General features: G+C 49.4%; 1 protein-coding gene across 2 annotated transcripts in view; it reads left to right on the top strand.

Annotated features, from left to right (window-relative positions):
* Positions 1–1,468: 1,468 nt before the first annotated feature.
* UBE2O (ubiquitin conjugating enzyme E2 O) overlaps positions 1,469–19,884 on the top strand; it is a 49,234-nt gene continuing 30,818 nt past the window's right edge. For both annotated transcript variants that reach the window (XM_044938603.2, XM_006045301.4), the window contains exon 1: positions 1,469–1,951. In XM_044938603.2, coding sequence (XP_044794538.2) covers positions 1,541–1,951 — 411 coding nt within the window. In that variant the 5' untranslated portion in view covers positions 1,469–1,540. The remainder of the gene's footprint in view (positions 1,952–19,884) is intronic.

Genomic DNA, 19,884 nt, shown 5'->3' with positions numbered 1-19,884 from the left:
CATGGTCTTGCAGATAATTGTGAAAAAAAAATGATTTTAACTGAGAAAGGTGAGGAGGGCCATATCTTGAGTATTCCTAATTTCCTTTCAACAACCCAGTATGAATCTGTCCTCTGAGAATGTATCTAAATCTTTTGGAAGTTACTTAGGAGAGACACATCAGTATAATTACTTCTGTTTTATAATTACTTTTAATATTTTAAAATGGCAATCTGGAGCAGATTGTAAGTCTAAGAATTCTGCCAGTCTAGAATGTTAGTCTAGGCAGGGGGTTTGAAATATTATAATAATGAAATATATAAAAAATTCCTTTATTGGGGAACTATATGCCAGGCACTGTTCTATTTCACTTAATCCTCTCAACTGCCAGATGACAGAGGTACTGCTATTACCTCCCCAATTTTACAGATGAGAAAATTAAGGTGAAAAGAAGTTTATCAGCTTGCCAACTTCATAAGGTTAGTAAGTGTCTATGCCCAAAATTGGAATCGACGGCTTACATTCTTAATTACCCCTCTCTCCTCCCTCTTGCAACGCATAAGCCTCAGGGAGCTTTGAAGTTATCTGCTGCTGCTGTCACTTCAGTCGTGTCCGACTCTGTGACCCCATAGACGGCAGCCCACCAGGCTCCGCCGTCCCTGGGATTCTCCAGGCAAGAACACTGGAGTGGGTTGCCATTTCCTTCTCCAATGCATGAAAGTGAAAAGTGAAAGTGAAGTCGCTTAGTCATTAGGTCGCTCTCTGCGACCCCATGGACTGCAGCCTACCAGGCTCCTCTGTCCATGGGATTTTCCAGGCAAGAGTTTAAAGCCAAACCATAAGGGCCACTAACACTTGCTTACGTTTTCAATCTTTCTCTGGGACTCCTTCACCAATTCCTTGACCAGTCCCTAAGGGGTCATGACCTTCCAGGCTTTGCAAGGAATTCCCTAATGCAGTACACTGTAGATACTCTATATTTAGCCTTGCTTACAAGCTGCCTTGGAGTTGCCTTTAAGCTATTTAATGTGTGTATGTTTCGTCTTTCCAACTAGATTGTAAACACCTAGAGGACAGAGGCTGTATCTTGTTCCTTCTGTATCCCTCCCAGTGCCTAGAACTAGACTGGAGACGTCCAGGGAGCTCATTAAGTGTTGTGGACGGTCTCCGGACCATCCTCCATCCTACCTCGACCCCTCCCCTCTTTCATCGGTGAGCACTTCACTTCCCGCCTCCGGGTCTCCACCCCTGCCTCCTCTCTCCGTCCTTTCACTCCCTCTGGCCCCGCCCCGCCCTCGTGCAGTCCACCCCTTCCCACCCCTTCCCACCCCGCCCCTCGCCCGCGGCAGAATCTCCAGCGTCCCCTAGCGACCAGGCAGTAGCCCCTAGCAACCGCATCTCGGTTCCCTGACGACGGCGGCACGCAGCCACGTCAGCGCGCCGTGGCCCCGCCCCCCGGCGCCGGCAGGCCCCGCCTCCCCGTGCCTTTTTCGCCGCCGCTGCTGCCGCCGCCGCCGCCACCGCCGCCACCGCCGCCGCCCGAGACTCGCGCAGCGCAGTTATGGCGGATCCCGCAGCGTCCGCGCCCGAAGCCCCGGCTCCCGCCCAGGTCCCGGACGTGCCCCAGAGCCCGGACGCAGCCCCCGCCTCGGCCCCGGCGCCGGCGTCCGCGGCGGACTCGGGCTCCGGGCCATCCTCGGACTCTGGCCCCGAAGCCGGCTCGCAGCGGTTGCTCTTCTCCCACGACCTGGTGTCGGGCCGTTACCGCGGCTCGGTGCACTTCGGGCTGGTGCGCCTCATCCACGGCGAGGACTCGGACTCGGAGGGCGAGGAGGAGGGCCGTGGGAGCTCAGGCTGCTCGGAGGCTGGGGGCGCGGGCCACGAGGAGGGCCGGGCCAGCCCGCTGCGCCGCGGCTACGTGCGCGTCCAGTGGTACCCGGAGGGCGTCAAGCAGCACGTGAAGGAGACCAAGGTGCGGCGGGCCGGCGGGCGGGGGCCGGGCCGGGGGGCCGGCGGGGGACCGAGTCGGCCGCTCGAGCCCTGGGCCGAGAGGGAAGGCGTGCAGGGCGCTGCCCGGTAGTGGTGCCACACTGCAGTGGGGCCGAGATGGGAGGACAAGCCTCCGCGGCGGGGACGCTCCGGTGCAAAGTCATTGCACCAGCCCTGGGCCACCGGGCCCCGGGCTTCCCCCACGCTAAAGACTGGCAAACTGGCAAGCCCGTGCCAGGCTGCTGCGGTGTCGGCCTCAAGATCCTGTATGTGAACCCAGGGGGAACTCCTGGGGCAGGCACGCTCTCGGCTTTACACCAGTGCGGCGTTCTTCTGACCCCCAGAGCAGCTACCTACTGCATTATGCATCCAGAAAGGAAGGCCGTGCCGGTCCGTGAAGGGAGGGCTTGTGGGCATTCCAAAACAAAAGATAGAGGTGAAAATCTCGGCAGACATGAAACCCCAGGAAGTTCACTGGATTGCAGAATGCGTTATTATGGGTGAAGAAAAGCAGCCCCTTTGTGTTTTAGCTTGTTGCCTGGTTTTAACTGCTGCAGGGAACTTTGAGTAAAATCATTAACAATCGGAGCCCTGATATTAATAGCCCTGGGGGTGCAGGGAGGGATGTGGCAGCTACTGACTGGAATTGATGACTCTCTTAAGTACAGTTGGACTCCTTGGGGGGAAAAAAAAATCCTATAGAATCCTGGATGGAGAGGAGCCACCCATTTGGAAACCTGAAGGATTTGTCTTACCTGAGGCCATTAAGCAAATAGCAGACTCCCCCATTCATCATCATAAAACTTAAACCGTGAACCAGGGTTGGTTTGGTGGCTTTTCACATCTTGTTTTCCCCCAGTGTGAACTCCTATCAGTAATTCACAGACACACACGCCTCTTGTATCTTTCACCCCTATTTCATCTCCTCCTCCTCCTCTCCTTCAAGAAAACATTTCTTGGCAAGAATCAGGCCTGGACTGTTTTAGCTGCCCGGGGTGTTGAGTGGTCTGATTTCAGGGGAGGGCACTTTAGAAGTTAATCTGGGTTTCTGACCCAATGGGAGACGAAGGCGACCTGCACAAGGGTTCTGTGATGACTGGTCTGGCTGGGAAGAAGTCCCCACTCTCCGGAAGAGCCTGTGATCCATTTCCTAGTGGCAGAAGTCACCACTGATACCAGCAGAGTCTTTTTCCCAGCCAGTGCATGTGCATCCACGGGCACAGAAATCCGTGCACAGGACCCCTGGCTTCCCCTCAGAAAAATACAGATCAGGCGGTAGCTTCTCTGAGTCGGAGAGAAAATGATAAGTTCACGCAAAAGTATGTGGAATAGATGACCTTTTGCTGCAGAATGCTGGTTAAAATTACTGCCAGTATTGTTGGGAAGACAGGATTTTTTGCCCTATGCACTGCTTTGTGTGTTGTCAACACTAGCGAAGGTTGTCTCACTGGTGAAGGGTTGCCAGCATCTTTCCACTGGTTCTTAAAAAACGTTTTCCCTAACCATCTCCTCTAGAGGTTTGTGACTTCTGGGATGGAGCTCGCTGGCCTCTGCCAGGGCCTGCTGCCCGGGGACTCAGAGAGGCAGGCCCGGCTCACTGCCGGGAGCTGCAGTGTTTCTCAGTTGTTGTTCCTGTTCGTCTCGACTTTGGTGGTTAACTTTGTTTACAGTTATGCTCAGTCTGTCTCCTCCCACAATGTGTAATTCTATGAAGTTTGACTTAAAATAATCTATTTTGGAATTAAATAGAAAAGAAGTTTAAGGCCCCAGGTTGGATATATTTTGAAGCTGCCCTCTTGTGACTTGCTTTGAATTCGGTGAAGTCCATCGTGGCTCCAGCGGTGATGTTTTCTTTGCTATTGTAGTTTCTGTCGCTTCTGAGCTTGGCAAAACCTCATGGACATAGGGATCCTGGGATGGGGTGACACGTAGTGCCCATGAGTAGATGGCAGGAGCTAGTGCTTCCATCAGGACTTGAGAATGGGTTTATTGGCGGGAAAGAGGGGCGTTTATACCTGGTAGGTAGCTCTCTATTACCGCGAACCACAGGCACAGATGACCCTGACCAGTTCTGCTCCTGAGGTTTTGCTCCTGAGCACCCACTGGGGTGGTGGGGTGGGGCCTGGGACTGTGTGACATTATGGTTTAGGAAGACTTTCCGTCTCACTTCCCACTCCTTATATACCCATTGAGGGGACAGTGTGCTGTAAAGACCAGTAGACGGAGAGTGATTCCTACTCCATCACTAATCTGGTTATGAGACTTGAGAACCCAGTTACTGATAGGATAAAGCAGTGCCAGTCTTGGGAAACTTTTCTTTTTAAAGCTGCCACCTATTGCCATTTTATAAATAGTGTCCTTTTAATGTGAATTGTTTGGTAGGCTGTGGAGTGTTTTTTGTAGTTTTCATGTTAATATGGCAGACATTGAGTACTCTTAGTTTCTTAATTTCTTTTAAGTTTTTAATGAGCAAATTGAGAAAGAGAGATGAAGAGGACAGTCAGCAAGTCCTATCCCCTCCTGGCCACTACCGTGAAAGTTATCAACAGAAAAATAAGTCGTTCTTCTGGAAACTGCAGGATTTATGGTCTGACTCCTGAGGCTTCAAGCAGCCAAAGTTATAAGCTTCTTTAGGACTTAAAAAGAGGCACTCAATCTGTGCTCCTTCCTTTCCTTGAGCTCCTGACCCCTTCAGTGTGATAGCTGATTTATCCACTTGAGACTTGTCCCATTTGGCCATGGATCTCCTGTGTGGAGACTTCGGCCTTCCCATCAATGGTCATCCTTTGAGTAGATTTTTGGAATGAAGCCGAGTGCTGACAGCCTCTTGCCCTTCTTGAGCGTTGGCTAAACATGGTGGGTCATCCTGATCTCCACCTGTCATGGTTGGGCAGAGCAGCCCCTGTAAGGAAGAGCGCCAGCTGCTGTTTGTCTGAGCAGCTTTGGGGCTTTCGTGTTTACACTCGTTTGCTTTCCCGTCTCTTGTGCGTTGTCTCTTGCTCTCAGTTGCCACAGTTTTCACGGTCTGTCTCACGATCACCCTCCTTTTGTGAGGTGGTGTGTGTTTTTGTGTGTGTGTGTGGCATTCCTGGTGACAGGTCCCTCTGGAATTGGCTTTTGGGTTTATTTTTGGCTCCTACTCAGGCCAGCATTTCCATGGGGAAAGCTATTTAGGTGTAGCATCATAGCATATGAGGTTTGCTTGCCTCTCTGGTCCAGTGCTGGACCCATTAAAAGCAATTGTTCTCAGTGATGTAATAGGAAGAAGTTACATAAGGTTAACCAGGGTGCAGGACTGAGCGCATCCAATTGCATTTTATTCAGGTAGGATCACAGCGCTGTGGCATCTCACCACTATTCTGTGATTTTAATCTTTGTCCCTTGGCATCTGGTTTCTAACTCGTAGGCCTCAGTGTCTTCCTGGCTTCTCTGTCTGGCCCACTGCCTAACTCAAGGGCACTTTCACCCAATGAGGGACATGTGTTTGCGTCCTGTGATTGGAAGTAAAAACCCTTGGGTGCTCTTGCTGGCTGTCACCTGCTCTGAATGACCTTGGCCTCGTCACTGCCTCCTTTTCTCTGTCTGCAATAAAATACGAGGTCTGTCTTTCTAGCCACTGAACTCAGCCTGCACAGGTGGAATAACCAGAAGCTCAGCTGGGTGGTGCCCAGAGCAGCCTCTTGGCTGTCGGCAGACACTATCCTGATGTCCATCAGACAAGGCCAGCCCCGCCCCTTCAGATCACATCCATGTGTCACAGGGTGATGCTCCTCCACAGAGAAGCCAGAAGGTGCAGTTTGTTTCAGTGATGTAGGAATTCCTATTTGATGATGTTGCCGCTTACGACCTGGTGGATTATACCTTTGACTTCTTCTTTAAGCCTCGTCTATAAATACTCATGATCTTCACTCCTGTTACTTTATAAGAAAACAGTAATGGACATTTAAAGTAACACCTGGCAAAGTCTACCAGCCTCCAGGAGGGGACAGAATGAATGTGTGTATGTAGGTATATATATCTTCCAGAATCTAGGGGCATCTTTTGAAATTCCCAAAAGACAGAAAATGAGATTGTGAATTACAAGGATGGCAGAGTATTGCTTTTGTATTTAAAGATTACATAATGCTTGTTTTTCTTCTTACTGTGTTACTATGTGCTGGGCACTCGATAGGTGCTTTATGCGTTTGGCTCACTTATGTGTACAACACCCCTGGGAATTAGGTACTATCATTACTGTTTTAGAGAAGGAACCCAAGGAACAGAGTAGTTGTGTAACTTATCCAGTCACACTGATAATAGTGGAGGAACCCAAATAAAGTGGAAGTAAATATAGTTTGCCGTCACCTGAGGTTTCATACGTCGTTAACTAGAATTGAGTACCCCCATCAAACATGAGTCACTAGCCCTGTGGTTGGCATTAATCATCCAGTCTTTTCACACTTGGATGTCCCAGTGGACTGGGAGGGAACCACAGGTGAGGAGAAAGGGCAGGGTGTTGGGATGGGTGGAAGGTGGACCAGTGGCCACAAGGGAGGCCGTCTTGGACAAGAGCAGAAGGAGTGTGGGGGAAACACCCTGTTTAAAAGCGCTGCAGGCTGCTTCCCGCCTACTTTTGTCATTCATTCCCTAGCCCCTTGGTCATTATCCAAACAACTGTCAGAAGACACTTTATTTCTAGAGAACCTGTGAATACCCCTAGATGTTGAGTGAAAGAAACCTGTGCAAGTCTGATTCCCTGCCCGCAGGTAACCGGCCTTCCTGTGTTGTCTTAGACGAGGGTGATGTCAGGAAGTCCAGCGTGACCTCCTGCCCCGTCTTGCTGCCGTCGTCACCCTCCCGCTGGGAATGCTGAGCCCCGAGCCGGGTTCAGGTGGGCTCCTTCAGTCCCCTCTCCCGGGCCCAGCCCCTCCCGGCAGGCTGCCTCCGCTCCCCACCTGTTTTTGCTTTAGGACACTGAGGTCCTCCGGTGCTTTCCCCACCCCGTGTCCCCGGCAGTCCTGCCTTTCTGTTTGTCATTTTCCTGTTCTATCAAGAGGAACTTTTCCTTTTTTATAACTTTACCCACGGGCCTCCTGGACTCCGGTGGAACATCCATGGGGCCCGCGCTTTACAAAAGGGCTGCGGGTGCAGTGGGCGATGCGCACTGCCATCGCCACAGCGCTGGGCCCGTGACCAGTGCAGCTGCCCCTGTGGTCCCCTCCGAGTTGAATTTACGGTGATTTCAGTGATGAGCGGGTTCTCTTTTAAAGAGCCTTAACCCTTGGAAGACACAATCCGTGCTCTTGTTCTGATTGAAAGCTTTTCGGAGTTTGCTGCCCAGATCGGAGTGGGAAGATGCTCAAGGGGGGGGAAATGGCCAGCAGGACGTTTCCAGAGTGCTTTTCGCTTTACACGATGCTGTCACTCACATTGACTAGCAGTTTGGTGTTTTTAACCGTAGCTCCTCCCTGAGGCTCCAGCGGCCCAGCGGCTGGATGCCAAGCCCTGAGAAGGACGAGGTTTTCATGCTCCTGAGCTCACAGTGGCAACTCTGACTGAGCTGGAACACACGTTCAGAATTGCTTCTCTCGCTGACATTTCTGCCAGCCTCAGGGGGCTCTGTTAGGAGCCACCTGACACGTGTGGTTGCCAACAGTGAAGAGCAAAACGCTTACTGGAATTTTTTGTAGTTTAGAATAGAACTGAATCATGTTAGTGGATGACCCTCTAAATGTATCTTCTCCAAGGTTATTTGCCCGTGTTTTGCTCTTCAGCTACACCCTGCGGTTGAGGGTTTCATGTCCTTCGACCCAGGCTGACTGCTTTGAATGGATCTCTTGGTCCATCGGGTCCGCAGGTCCACTGTGTTCTTCTGAAGCAGGATTGTGAAAAAGGTCTTACGATTTAAACATTGAGGCAAACCCCTGCTGTTCAGAGGGGTTCAGCTCGGCAGTAAGTCCTGGGATGCATGTCCTTTGGGGTTAAATCTAGTTGACTGGTTTAGGGGTTTTTGGTGTGTTTGCATATTTTGAAAGACTGAAACATCTTATTTTCTGCAGCAAGATGAAAGGAACTAGACACCAGATCACTTATGGTTTAAGTTGATAGCATAGCTATATCTGGTAAAAATTCATTCTGACTATGACAATCTGAGCAATTAAAAAAATTCAAGATACTGAGTAGTGCTTTAAAAAAACAAAAAAACAAACTGCAGTCAATCCTATTCAACAATAAAATGAAAACCCCCAGCTCCTGGAGAGATTTCCTGCAGTCTGAAGAGCGTTCTTCATTTGCATCCTGCAAGTGAGAGCTGGTCGTTCACACTCAGCAGCTCTGATGAGGTTCTTCCTCCTAGCTTTAATTTTAATCCTTTTTTGTGGGAGATGCTGCTGTGATGAGGGCTGGCGGAGCTGCCTTGACAGGCATGTCCACAGGACTATACTTACTGGCCCCCTAAGCGCAGGTGGGAAGGAAGACAGACACATACATGTGTGTCTCTTGTGTGGCTTCCAGGAGCATCAGGACCTGACATACTCTGGGCTGAAAGCAGCTCTGACTGTTTAATTACTTGAGGGAGTTTGAGGGCCCTGAAGGCTGATGATGTCATCTTCAGGACAAGGGAGAAAAAGCATCTCACCCTCCCCCAGCGTGCTTTGGGGGCACCCACCACCCCCGGGTGAGAAGGGGTGTTTGCCTCCATTTCCCCGTGACCGGAGCACCCCAAAGCCTTTCTCCTTCTGGCCTCCCACTGAAGGGTGTGAACAGCTCTTCCGAAGGTCACAAAGGCCTAGGGAATTCCTGGTCATGGTACTTAGAACTTTTTCTCAGTCCCTGCCCTGTTGACCCTCCAGCCTTGTCAGTATGGTCCATCAATCACCCTCTTAATGGAAACTCTATTCCATTGAGTTACACTCTTCTGGCTGTAGTGAATTTTTCTCTCTTTTACCTTCTTTCCTCTTAGGAAATTTTGAAGATTCCCCTCTCCTCTGGGCTTTTCTTCAGCCTGCTATGCTGTGTGCGGTGCTTAGTTGCTCTGTCGTGTTCGACTCTGGTACCCCTTGGACTGCAGCCCATCAGGCTCCTCTGTCCATGGGGATTCTCCAGGCAAGAATACTGGAGTGGGTTGCCATGCCCTCCTCTAGTGGATCATCCCGAACCAGGGATCGAACCCAGGTCTCCCACAGTGCAGACGGATTCTTTATCTTTACCGTCTGAGCCACCAGGGAAGGGCTGCTGGTACCTGCTTGTTCGTCCTTACTCGCACATTCCCAGCTGCTTCCTCGATGGCTCCATCCTGTCATCTAGAACCTCCGACTTTGCGAGTGTTAACTGCCCTCTCCACCCGCAAGTCTGTGGAGTTGTAAACATTTCTTTTCCCAACTTTTTATTATGAGACAGTTTTAAACAGAGAGAAGTTGAACGACTAGGCCAGTGATTACTAATTACCAGCCACCATGAGTCAGTAGTTAACCTCGTCTTCGTGCCAAGTTTGCTTTATCTGTATCTGTAAGAGTATGTAAATACGCTTCCTCCAGAGCCCCTGGTGAGTCAGGAGCAGACTTGACGCTCACCTCCAAGTACTCAAGTGTACATCTTCTAAACATCAGAACGTTTGGGATCATTTAAAATTCTCCTTTTGGGGCTCCCATTCTGACCCTTTTTCCCTGTTATAAATAATGCTGCTAGGAAAATGGGTGTACAGATATCTCTTTGAGATCCTGGTTTTCAGTTCTTTTGGGTATATACCCAGAAGTGGGATTGCTGGATCATATGGTAATTCTATTTTTACTTTCTTGAGGAGCTGCCGAACTGTTTTTCCATTGCAGCGATACCATTTTACATTCCCACCAACAGGGCACAAGGGTTCCAGTTTCTCCACACCCTACATTTGTAATTTTTATTTATTTTTCGATAGTAGCCATCGTGCTGAGTGTGAGATGATACCTCATTGTAGTTATGATTTGCATTTCCCTAACGATTAGATTAGCGGTGTTGGGCATCTTTTCATGTGCTTATTGATCACTCGCGTGTCTTCTTTGAAGAAACATTTATTCAGGTCATCTGCCCGTCTTTGACTTGAATTGTTCTCTATTGTTGCTGAGTTTTAGGAGTTCTCTCTATATTCCCTGGTAGCTCAGTCAGTGAAGAATCTGTCTGCAATTTGGGAGACCTGGGTTCAATCCCTGAGTCAGGAAGATCCCCTGGAGAAGGAAGTGGCAACCCACTCCAGTATTCTTGCCTGGGAAATCCCATGGACAGAGGGAGCCTGGTGGGCTACAGTCCACGGAGTCGCAAAGGGTCAGACATGACTTAGCGACTAAACCACCACTCTATGTTCTGGATGTTAATCCTTTGTCAGATACCTGATTGCAGGTATTTTCTCCTTCGTGGGTGTTGCATTTTACTCTCTTGGCAGTCTTTTGATGCATAAAACTTGTTTTAATTTTCCTGAAGCCCGAACTGTCTGTTTTGTTTGCTTTTGTTGCCTGTGCTTTTGGTGCCAGGCCCCGTCTTGTCTGTCGTCAGATCTTTGTTGGAAACGCCCCTTGCTTGCCCTGCATGTCCTCGCTCCTGCATTGGTTCCGGCTCTGACTGCCCCAGCCCGGACTGCCTCCTGGCCTCCGGACCCCTTTTCAGCCCAGCAGGTAGGCTGAGCTCCCGGGTGAGCGCTCCACCCCCAGCCTCCGGTCCTGCCTTCCTGTGTCTTCGGGGATCCTCACCTACTCTCTGCCCCTTCATTTGAACCCAGGTCACCTGTGCTGTTCCTTGCATCTCACACCCCGTGTTCTCTCCCCGGATGGGGTGCTTCTTGAGAAACAGGGCTTTCTGTGAAAGCTTACGTTCCAAATGACTCACATGGAGGAGTAACTCCTTCAATTAAAAATGGATCTAACCACCCTGTTTACCTGTGGGGCTAGGGGGAGCGGGGAGAGCATGGTAAATGATCCCCAGTCACACCTACAAAAGCCAATGGCATGGAATCAGCTGGCTGCTGTTAACGCAGGTTCTTCTGACACAGTCAAACTGGGGTGGGCAGGCCCGAGGACCTGGAGGGGAGTGTCCTCCCTGTGATGCAGAGTCTGCTGGTTGGAACTAACTACCCTTTGAGTTGGACTGACGTATATATAGGTGCTTAAAACCCTGTTATTGTAGATTCAGGTTTTTAATCTACCCCGCACCCCAAGTTTTAAGTATATATGTGTATATATATATCTGATTTAGGGTTCTTGTCTCCCTTCTGCTTAGTCTTCTAGTAAGTGTTAATGCCAGAGATTGGCTAAAGATGGGCCACAGGAGGGAAGGGACATTGAGTTGCCCTCGATAAGCAGGCAGTGCTTAAAGGTCCTAATAGCAGAAAAACCTGTTTTCTTCCCCTTTACCCTTTTGCCTGGGCTTCCCTGGTAGCTCAGATGGTAAAGAATCTGCCAGCCAACTCAGGAGACCTGGGTTTGATCCCTGCATTCGGGAAGATCCCCTGGAGAAGGGAATGGCAACCCACTCCAGTATTCTTGCCTGGAGAATCACATGGACAGAAGAGCCTGGCGGGCTGCAGTCCCTGGGTCTCAAAGAGTCAGACCCGACTGAGTGACTAAGCACAGACACACTCCCTTTTGCCTACTGACCGGTATTTATACACAGCTGTCTCCAAGACGTGTCGTTGGACTTAATTTCTTTAAAGGGTAAAAATATATGACAGTTGTTATGAATAGAACGCAGCCAGTCTAGGAGGAAAAGGGCTGAAATGGCTGTCTTGTGTCCAGCCCGTATCCATGGATCGCCGGCTCTGTGCCAGGCAGCATCATGGTTGCTTTGAACGTGTCATCTTTCTCTTTCCCTAAAGTGGCAGAGACCTGGGTTTCCCAAGGGCTCAAGCAGGTGATGCCCCTCCCGTAATAGCACCAGGGACAGAGGGTGAGGACATTCAGTCTTGGTTGTGCTGTGTCTTGGGTGCCTGGAAGCAGCCACGTGAAGAGAGATACCCGCCGTGGAAATGCGTATTCAGTCTGTCCCCCATCTTTTATTCTTATCATTGTCCTATTTCATGTCTGCATTATAAACTCTCTTGAGGTTTATAGGAAAGTTGTAAGGACCACGGTATACCCTTCTCCCAGCTTCCCCCAAGGTTGACATCTTATGTAATATGGTACATTTGTCAAAAGCAAGAACTTAGTCCTGGTTCCACACCATTAACTGAAACACACACTTGTGTTTGGATTGGTTTTCCACTCATGTCCTCCTTTTGTTCCAGGATCCAAATCTATGACTCCACAGTGCACTTAGCATAATTGCCTTTTGAATGTTGGAAAAACCATTCTAATTGCTCTTGCTCTTTATCTAATCCACACTCCATCCTTTGCCCTAAGAGTCACTGTACTGAAGAATTTTGCTCAACAGCTTTTGATGCTGGAGAGAAGGGGTCAAGCTCTCTAGAAAGAGACACTTGGGAGCCACACGAATCGTGGAGGGCGCCGGAGGAGAGCAGAGGGCAGCAGCGGGTGGACAGGTGAATGTGAGGGCGTGGGAGTGCAGCATCCAGGTCAGGTGTGCGGGGAAGGCGCAGGCTCAGTGGCCTCTTGTCAGTCTCTGTGATCATCCCTGAAGAAAATTGGTGGGATTATTCTCTTATTTGTCTTAGATGGTAGTTTGTTTTTTGCTTTTTTCTGATTGCTCAAGTTATTTTGAGTTACTTATACACACTTAGTACACAGTTGCAAGAACATAACAAAAATTGGTTTAAAAAAAGTCACCTATAATTCCACCACTCAGGTATAACTACTGCTTATCACTGCAGTGGATGGTTATTCTAGTCTATTATGAGCATATCAATATTTGTTTACAAAAGTACATACCGTGCTTAATCCTGCCCCCACACCACTTAACAAACTTAAAATGGACCGTGTAAGTGGACATTTGCACATGTCCAGGGGAGTTCAAATTTGCAGTACTTGTGTATTTCCACAGAACAGTGGAAGCTTTAAACCCAGAGCATCGTCTTCTCTTTGCTGGTTCGTGTTCTGGAACACACCGTTCCCATGACAGGCAGTGTCGTCTGCGTGGAAGCCCGGTCACACTTGTTGCTGGGCGGGCGACCCCACCTGCTTTGTTTGATGTGCACTGATTCTCTTGGGCTCAAACCTAAAGACTTATCCCAGGTTGTATTCTATGAAGTGAATTTTAAAAATTTATTTAGATATTTTATGTTTCGCTGCCCTGGGTCTTTTCGCTGTACGTGGGCTTTCCTCCAGTTGCGGCAAGGGGGGCTACTCTCTAGTGGCTCTGCGGGGCTTCTTGCTGCAGAGCGCGGGGCTCTAGGTGCGTGGACTCGGTACTTGTGGCTCACGGGCTTCGCTGCCTCACGGCATGTGGGATCTTCCTGCATCAGAGACCAAACCCATGTCCCCAGCATTGGCAGGCCGGATTCCTATCCACTGAGCCACCAAGACAGTCCCCAGATTGTATTTTAGAAACACCACCAGTGACAGAAACTTGGGTCACTTTTACCTTGCTTCAGCCTTGGGGCCTCAGTTCCGAACCTTCTGCGGAACCCACGGTCGCGCTGGTGCGCTGTGGGCGCCTCACAGGGGCTTGTTCAGCCCTTCAGGGTCCTCTCCTCTGTTGATCGGCTCATCCCATTAACCACATTCAGATGCAGTCCCCCTGCTTTTTCTGCATTCTTTTTATTAGAATTATCACCCATGCCTTGGGGCCTTCATATTCTGCAAGTTGGGTTCAGAGGCAGATATGTTTCTTTTTGGTAACATTTTCATTTCACAAAAAATTTTTGATAGCATGAGTCTTAATGTCCGTAATTCCATCCGATGGATGAACCTGTTTCTTTGATCCATCTCTTTCAACCAGCTAAATTGTTGCCAGGTTTTCAGTTTTAAATGATGGGACTGACATCTTGTATTTTTTCTCTATTTTTGTCTACTTCTGTAAGTTTCTTAGGTTAAATTCCTAAATGAAATTACTGGTCAAGGGGTAGGAATACATTTAAGACTTGATTCACTTTACTACACTGCCCTCCCCCCAAGTGGTCTCCACTTACACTTCATCTTAGAACGCCTGTTTCCCAGCACAATGCTGAAGCCTTTTGTGACTGAGGCAGGAGCACCCGGCTAGTTGGTAGCATCTAGGAGACTAGAGCGCAAGTCAGCTGACTGTGCCCCGGTTGCCAAGAAATAAGCCCTTCTTGTGCCAGTGGTTGGCCCTGAGCTCTGCAGGCCGGGCGGGCCAGTCTGTCGTGCCTTCAGCTCACGGCGAGCATTTTCCGCAGGCAGAGGGCTGGACGAGGGGGCCGTGAGTAAAACGAGGGTGCAGGAAGTGCTCCCTGGGGCTTGGAGTCGGCATGGAGACCTGTGATGGCTCCGTGTCCACAGCTCGCCCCGTAGACAGAATCTTGGACGGTTTCTGGGACTGGACAAGATCACCCTGAGCACCACTCAGCATAGCGCTGGCTGGCAGCTGCCGCTGCCGGGGAGTCGTTTAGCTCTGCTTCAGTTTCCTGGTCATGTTTGGGAGCCCACACAGTAAATATGATTGCAGGTCCAAGGGGGGATATTGCTAATTAGCTTGTCTGCCCTTTAAATTGAAATCTTAATGCTCCTGTGTGTGTGTTTAAATAGATAATATATGCAGATGGAACAACATTCAAAAGGCTTAAAGAGGATGTCATGAAATGTTTGTTTCCTTTCTAACATTTCTTCTCCCCAGAGACCATCACTATGACCAGACTTAGTCTGTTCTAAGCATATATATTTAACAAGACTAGGCATATATTAACACCCTGCTGAGAATGTCTCGGTGATGGTTCTGCAGCAAGACTGAATTAATTAGATTTTTTTTTCTTTTTTCAATATGTATTTATTTGGCTATGTGGGGTCTTAGTGGGGTCTTAGTTGCGGCATTTGGATAAAAAGGTTCCCTGACCAGGATTGAACCCAGGCCCCCTACATTGGGAGCGTGGAATCTTAGCCACTGGACCACCAGGGAGGTCCTTAATTAGATTTTTTAAACTATTTGCTACTTTTTTCTCCCTGCTCCTGCATTTTATTGAGATGCGATTGATGTGCAGCTTTGTATAAGTTGAAGGTATACAGCATAATGGTTTGAGTTAAATATATCATGACATGATGACCAGAATAAGTTTACTGAATATCCATAGTCTCATAGATACAAAATAAAATGAGAAAATTCTTTTCCTTCCTCGTGGTGAGAACCCTTAGGATTCACTCTCAACTCTCATATATAACGTACGGCGTGTTAATCACATTTGTCATGGTGTACATCACATCCACAGCACTTACTTTTAACTGAAAGTTTGTACCTTTGACCACTTTCCTCCAGTTCCCCCTCCGGATTGCCCCTGGTACCCACAGATCTGACCTGTGTTTGTGTGAGTTTGTTTTTGAGGTGTATTTGACCTGTAGTGCTGTTCCTGGTGCACAATGTACTGCTTCAGTATTTTTGTACATTTCAAAGTGGTCTCTGCTGTTCTCCGCCTGTTCTGACATGCATGTGTATATATTGTCCTCCGCCCCCCCCCCCTTCTTTTCTTAAATACCATGGCTTTCTGGACAGCTGTCTGCACTCGCCAGGTCATACTCCAGGCCGGCCTGGGTGGGGTTTGCCCTCTCTCTTTGTTAGCTTTGCAATGTTGAGTGATGGACTTAGAGTGTCCCGTCCCTGGCCTGTCCTTCCCCACTTTCTCTTCTCTGCGCGGGCAGTGTGCCATGTTGAGTTGGGTACCACATAGGGAGAGACCACTGTGCTGTTGGGGGCAGCAGGACCAGCGTTTATTTTCTCTTGGCATCTGCCCCCAAGCCCTCTGTCTAGGGTCTTCTCAGTAGCCAGAGGTGCCACTGATGTGAGTGGGGGCTATTGGCGGTCCTTGAATCAAAAGACCCGTGGTGGAGCCCAGGATGGGTGGGGTGCAGAGGGGGAAGGGGAATGGCAGTTGTGGTTTGGTTTGTTTGTTTGTTTTCAAGTTTAAATGAAAAAGCATTCCCAGAAACTTCCTAGTGCCTTTTGTGTCCACTCTTGGCATTTTGCTCACGAGGCGTGAAGGTTCAGGCTGGGGCCACCCCAGAAATCCTTCCAGAAGCCAAGGCTAACTAAACTCTTGAGGGGACCCTCCACAGCCCCAGAGCAGACCGTGCCACGGGCAGTGGGCTGTTTGCTTTCTCCAGGGCAGGCGTGAACCTAGCGCTCGGACTCTCTTCCCTGTGGCTCCAGTAAGACACTTCCCAGGTGGCGCAGCTCACAGAAGCACTGGGACTGTGTCCTTGGCAGTAGTTCCCAAGGTTGGCGTGTGTTTCCTCCATAGAGGGGCTTCCAGCTTCCCCGCCTCCCATGGACACTCACACCTTAGGTTCCCCTCTTCTGTGTTGGTGACCCTGGACCATAAGGGCGTGATCAGTGCAGGTGGGTCTTCGGCTGAGGCCCGGAGATGGTTGATATTGGCTGCATCCCAGGTTTTAGGGTGTTGAGGTCCATGGCAGCAGGGAAGGGACTGGAGGGGGTGATTAGATTTGGTTTGACTCCTTAATTTTGTAATCGGGGAACTAAGACCCCGAGGGGCTAAGTGGTTGAGATTAAGGTTGATGGAAGCTACAAATGAACCCCGACACTAAGCCTTAGGACAGAGGAGTCCACGGGAGGCGCCCGTCTAATTCTGAGTAGAAGTCGAGGGGGTCAGTGGCGTTCATTTTAGTTTTCTGGTGATTTTAATTGTAGTGGAGACAGTTTCTTGTTTTTGACTTGGAAAATAAAATCTATAGTACAGAGGATTTAGGGGATTTACACCATGACTCAAGAGATATATTCCAAGAAAACTTTCTACTCAAGAACATACAACCAGGCAGCTTAACCTGAGCTTGGGGGGGAAAAAACAGCAACAGCCACCAGCTTTATTGAAATATAACTCATATGCCCAGGGGGCACTAGTGGTAAAGAACCCGCCTGCCATTGCAGGAGACATAAGAGATGTGGGTTTGATCTCTGGGTTGGGAAGATCCCCTGGAGGAGCGCATGGCAACCCACTCTAGTATCCTTGCCTGGAGAATCCCATGGACAGAGGAGCCTGGCGGGCTGCAGTCCATGGGGTTGCAGGGAGTTGGATATGATGAAGCAAGCGGCTTAGCTCACATACCATAAAATTCACTCTTTTAAGGAAGACAGTTCAAATGGTTGTTAGTGTATTCAGAGGTTTGTACACCCACCATTACGGTCTAAATTTAAAACACTTTCATTACCCCCCAAGAAAGAAACCCTATAGCCATCAGCAGTTACACCACATCCCCCACTCCTATCAACCGCTGGGAATAACCACTTTCTGTCATCATGGGTTTGCTTGTTCTGCACATTTCCTATAGTTGGGAACATAAAGAGTCAGCCTCCTATGTCTGTGTCGCCCTCTGTGTCTGACTTCTCTCCCTTAGCCTGTTTCCGAATTCCCTTCGTGTTGTAGCATATGACAGTGTGTGCATGCTCAGTCACGTCTGACTCTTGACAACCCCATGGGCTGCAGCCCGCCAGGCTTCTCTGTCCGTGGGATTCTCCAGGCAGGAATACTAAGAGTGGGTTGCCATTTCCTTCTCCAGGGGGTCTCCTGACGTAGGGATCAAACCCACGTCTCCTGCACTGGCAGGCGGATTCCTTAGCACTGAGCCACCGGAAACAGCACAGAGCAGTGCTTCATTCCTACTTACAACCAGGTAGTCATCCACTGTGGGCTTCTCTGGTGGCTTGTTGTTATCAGTCTTTGGATGATAGCCATCCTGGTGGGTGTGCAGTGGTATCACATTATGATGCCATGTGCATTATGACTAATGATGCTGAGTGTCTTTTCATCTCCTTGATCGCCATATATGTATTTTCTTGGGAGACATGTCTATTGAGATACATCCTTTGCCCGTTTTTTAGATCGGGTGATGTGTTGACTTGCCTCTGAGACCCTGCATTTGAGTCTTGTCTATCCTTTAGACCCTGGCAGGTGGGCCCCCTCATGTGGTAGGTGCCCTGTCTGTGTCCCTGGGGTCTGTGCGAGGTGTCTTGCTTTACACTGGGATCTAAGTCCCTTTCCTGTTTAAATAGCTTTAGGGGATTTGAGACCCTTATTAAAGGGTCTCAAAGACCTTTAGGTTCTACATCTTTTAGGTTCTACATCTTTCTAAGAACAAAGCTCTGATTGTTGTACCTCTGACGCTGCAGTCACTCTAGAATGAGAATGAGGTTGTTGAATGGGGCTTCTTGGACAGCGGGGCAACCTTGCACATATGTTCCAGTTGCTTAAAATATGCATGGTATGCCATTTACAATTGAAGGTTTTCAAAGGCATAGACTGTATCATCTTTTTTCCCCCTTGACTCTCTCATAGTACAGATTGTAATATTTCTTATGCGGTAGGTGTTGAGATGGGGTTCTCTGGGTAAAGAATCCATCTGCCAATTCAGGAGACGCAGGTTTAATCCCTGCATTGGGAAGATCTCCTGGAGAAGGAAATGGCAGCTCACTCCAGTCTTCTTGCCTGGAGAATTCCATGGACAGAGGAGCCTGGCGGGCTACAGTCCATGGGGTCACAAAGAGTCGGACACAACTGAGCGAATAAACAATAACAACAGTGGGGATGAAATGCTTGTTGCTTGACATGAATGTGCTTTGGTCACCGTCGTTTCTGGAGCCGTTTGGCAGGTGGCCGTGCTGAGACAGTGCGAGGATGCCTGTGTGTGACGCGGGGCTTTGTCTGCGGAGGCCCTGGGCTTTCCGAGTGTGTCTTGGCTGCCGCCACTTCACAGATCCACCCTCCTCGAGCAGCATGGCCAGCTGCCGAGGGGCACATGTGCTGCTATTCATGCCCTGCGACTTTCTCAGTGGTTGTTTTGAGGTTAGCATGTAAGAGTCTGGTCTCATTTTGTAAGTGTGTGAAGTGTTTTTTCCCCGTGCCTGTTGCCTAACAGTGACTGCAAGTCCCTCCCTCCCAGAGCCCAGCTTTGTCCTGGATCAGTCCTGATTGGAAATCACAGCCATCTATGGAATTTAAAGTTTCTTTGACCTTTGAAACAAAAGCCATTTGTAGGCGCAGACAGGTGGCCCTTTCAGAGCATCGAGGGGGTTTGGAGTGGAGTTGTGCTTCTCTTCCTGTCCCCCATCTCGAATCTTGGAGCTGCCATTCCTGGAAGAGCCCATCAGACGCCTGGTGTCTAGCAGGTAGTGTGCACGCACTTGTAGGTGAGTGTCGAAACCGAAGGTTTCTCACTTGAGTTGGTGGTTTCTTGTTTTTGCTGACACGTTAGCATCTCTCCATCTGCACACACGTCCCGTTGTCGTCGTTCAGTCGCTAAGGCGTGCCCGACCCTGTGACCCCATGAACTGCAGCACGCCGGGTCTCCCTGTCCTTCACTCTCTCCCAGAGTTTGCTCAACCTCGTGTCCGTTGAGTCGGTGATGCCATCTGACCATCTCATCCTCTGTCACCCTCTTCTCCTCCTGCCCTCAATCTTTTCTAGCATCAGGTTCCTTTCCAATGAGTCAGTTCTTTGCATCAGGTGGCCAAAGTATTGGAGCTTCAACTTCAGCATCAGTCCTTCCAGTGAATATTCAGGGTTCATTTCTTTAGGACTGTAAAAGTGAAAGGGTTAGTCACTCAGTTGTGTCTGACTCTTTGAGACCCCATGGACTGTAGCTTGCCAGGCTCTTCTGTCCGTGAAAATCTCCAGGCAATAATACTGGAGTGAGTAGCCATTCCCTTCTCCAGGAGATCTTCTCAGCCCAGGGATCAACCCTGGGTCTCCCCCATTGCAGGCATCTCCCCCCATCTGAACCACCAGGGAAGCCCTTTAGGGCTATGGTTGTGTGTACATACTTAGCAGAATTCAAGTTAAGGAGCTCTGGTTGACATGGTATGCTTGGGTTAACACGGGTGATTGAACACATTCAT

The sequence above is a fragment of the Bubalus bubalis genome, chromosome 3, assembly GCF_019923935.1.
Source record: "Bubalus bubalis isolate 160015118507 breed Murrah chromosome 3, NDDB_SH_1, whole genome shotgun sequence".
Lineage (NCBI taxonomy): Eukaryota > Metazoa > Chordata > Mammalia > Artiodactyla > Bovidae > Bubalus > Bubalus bubalis.
Note: the sequence above shows the minus strand (reverse complement) of the source record. Positions and strands in the feature narration are given on the sequence as shown.